We start from the raw sequence: 3,337 nt of genomic DNA on the forward strand, positions 1-3,337 counted from the left end.
TTTTTTTTTTTTAAACTGGGCATTCTTACACTGTTTTGTTTGCACAAACAGCTAGTTAGCTGGTTCTTGATGCCATATGAAATTATAAACATTTTACAGTCTATGACTGTTAATTACCCTCTATACGTCCGTTACCGTGTGGGATGTAGTAGCTAGCGTAGAGATATCCAAGGTTTGCAATGTGTGTCTTTATTTGGAAGAATTTGTTGCAATGTACAGTAATTACTTAAATTCCCATGTAAAGTAGCAACATGGGTTAGAGAGATGCGGGTTGAGCATCTTCATGCTAATGCCATGTGTCCATTTCAGTCAATAAACCTTCCCCTTTGTACATTTTATGGAAAAATAGAGCCAGAGAAAGTATGCTGGCTTTATTCGCAATCAGGACATTTAGTGTATATTCTGTGAATCTCAGAAAATCGGACTGCTTAAGAAAAAAGAATTCCGAAAGATTTTTACCAACCAACTGAAATAGACATGATGTAATTTCCATCAGAGTTGCATTTAATATCCAACATTGAGAATTTGAGAGAGTGTTATATGACTGGTATGTTTGTATGGTTTGTGTTTGAGAAGCACTTAACATACAGACATACTGCTTACAAAATTTTACTGCAGCCTTCACAAGATGAGAAAATCTTGCCTGATTTTATTGTGCCTGGCAGGAGAACAGCTGCCTTTAAGAGACATGAGGATGATCAGGAAGAGCAGTGTAACAGGTGCAAAGAGTTGTAGTAAACAAAGCCTCAGTTTAACAATGTCACCACAGACGGTGTGTTCCGTTTTAGTCACATCTTAATTCACTGGATTAAAGATGATTTTTGGAATTTTCCAGTGCGTTAAATCCTACATTAATACTCAATGTATTAACTACAACAAGAACAACCTTAGTGTGGACCACATTTATTTGATTTTAAGACAATGAAACCTCTGCTGGTTGTGTCTGCATGTGCATCTCTCCCAACCAGATCCCACTTTTCTGCTCCGCAAGTAAAGGCTGTCTTACTGGCTTTTACTTCATGCTCACATTTGAACTTTTAGGAAGTGCTGATGAGGACTAGCTGTATCAACTACAAGCATGGGGCCCGTGTGTTCCATGTGCGTGCTTGTTGGCAATAATTTCTAGAGGGAATTATTTTCCCGACATACTTGTTAAATGGTACAGCACGTAACCAAAAACAACATTGAAAGTACAAAACATAACCCACATTTACACGCAGTCATCTCAGTTCGTATGCCGTGGTTGCAATGCTGTGCAAGGTGGGCAACTACACAAAGATGCACTCAGTTACTTTGGCAGCTATTTTAATCTGTAGCCTTGTTTGTTTGTTTTCTGTTTTGAGGACAGAGAAAAGAAAATAGGCTGCGAGTCAAACAGCTCATTGGAGCAAACTCTCTCTCACTCTCACACGCACACGCACACACACACACACACACGTTAAACGTGCACGTTGAAGTTGGAAAACAGTTGGATTATGGTTCTATTAATGCTATTATAGATTTACTGTTGAGAAACAGGGCTGGATTTAAGGATTATCAGGTTCATGTGGCCCTACCTTGTACCCAGCATGGATTCTGCTCTTTGTGAGCGGTGTGGTGGAACAGAGCTCGATGGCCTCAGGCTCGTGAAAGATCACCGTGGGCAAGGGCTCCTTCTTCAGCGTCAGCACATTTAGCTTGGTCTTCAGCATGGTCTGAAAGTGCTGATGGAGAAAAGAGAAGCATACACACTGTGCTTTAGGCAAATGCACTACCAGTAACACGCAGCTACTGTATAAGCCTATAGGTTAACATTTGTAGTTTCCTTGAGAAAACTCTTGCAGGCACGAAGAAATGCAACCTCCACAACATCAGCATTTTAGTGTTTTTGACATTTAAAGAGTGTTGCCACTTTTGAGTCCATATGATATTTATACATGTGTAATGAGAACAAAAAAACGATCAGCTTAATGCTCTTTAAACCTTTTATGATGCTCAAAGGGTGTAAATACCAACAAAAGCCATTGGAATATTAAGTTTTAAGCATTCGGTTGACATGTATAAAAAAGTAGTATGAAATTCAAGGCAGGAGCACGCACACACTCTCGCTTTCTCTCTCTCTCTCTCTGAGTGGTGAAAACTGGAGGTAAAGGCTAAAAATGAGATGATGTGAGAGGTTTTTTTTTCAGCTGAAAGTGGAATGTGAAGAGCAGATGAAGGGAGCTCTGCCCTCGCTGCCGCTGTCAAAATAAGAGAGGAGAGCTGCCTGCCCTCATACTACAGTCCATGGCCAGTGTTTCCTGAAGCTGAGCAGAACCACATTGTGGATCTGGCTCCTTGGAATTTCAGGGCTTCCTTGAAACAGTTAAGACAAAGCTGAGAAGCTCATGAAACAGTACTGTCAAAACTAAGGGAAAGACACAGGCATATGGCATGTCTGCTGGGCAGTGTGTCTATCAATGTCATACAGCAGCAGCAAATAATCTGTGAAAACAATGCATTGTTCATGGCCAATTAGAGCTGGGCAATATATCGATATTGTATCGATATCGTGATATGAGACTAGACATCGTCTTAGATTTGGATATCGTAATATGGCATAAGTGTGGTCTTTTTCTGGTTTTAAAGGCTGCATTACAGTAAAGTGATTTTTTTGAACTTACAAGACTGTTGTAACTGTTCTATTATTTGCCTTTACCCACTTAGTCATTAAATTCCACATTACTGATAGTTATTTATCAAAAATCTCATTGTGTAAATAATTTGTGAAAACACCAATAGTCAACGCTACAATATCGTTGCAATATCGATATTGAGGTATTTGGTCAAAAATATCATGATATTTGATTTTCTCTATATCCCCCAATTAATTTTGATTCTGATGTTTTTAATATTAATTTGTTACTTGTCTGTTTCTTTGTAACAGTTTTAATAGGTTTTCCATTGGGAATATACAATTGTGTTCAAAATAATCCAACATCACTAACCTCATAAATCATATTTTTTAGTAGAAAATATATTTCTACATTGCAAATAATTTAATAGTAAGTGTTATAGAATCTTGGAAAACCAACAGACCCAACAGTCATGACATGCATGTAGCTCATTCTGTGTAATTGAATCTGTAATTGAAAGGGGCATGATCAAAATAATAGTAGCGTTGTGTTCAATTAATGAGGTCATCGATTCTGTGAAGAAACAGGTGTCAATTATGGTCCATATTTAAGGAAGAAAGGAAGCAAATGTTGTGCATGCTGGTTATAGTGCATTTCACAATGAAATACTCAGCAAAATGGGTCGTTCCAGACACTGCTCTGAGGAACAGAGGAAGTTGATTGGAGAGGGGAAAACATATAAA

General features: G+C 38.4%; 1 protein-coding gene across 1 annotated transcript in view; it reads right to left on the reverse strand.

Annotated features, from left to right (window-relative positions):
- The window catches only part of pid1 (phosphotyrosine interaction domain containing 1), a 28,836-nt gene that overhangs the window by 17,033 nt on the left and 8,466 nt on the right, over positions 1–3,337 (reverse strand). Inside the window, exon 2 of the mRNA XM_032509888.1 lies at positions 1,557–1,703. Coding sequence (XP_032365779.1) covers positions 1,557–1,703 — 147 coding nt within the window. The remainder of the gene's footprint in view (positions 1–1,556; positions 1,704–3,337) is intronic.

Source organism: Etheostoma spectabile, chromosome 3, assembly GCF_008692095.1.
Source record: "Etheostoma spectabile isolate EspeVRDwgs_2016 chromosome 3, UIUC_Espe_1.0, whole genome shotgun sequence".
NCBI classification, from domain to species: Eukaryota; Metazoa; Chordata; class Actinopteri; order Perciformes; family Percidae; genus Etheostoma; species Etheostoma spectabile.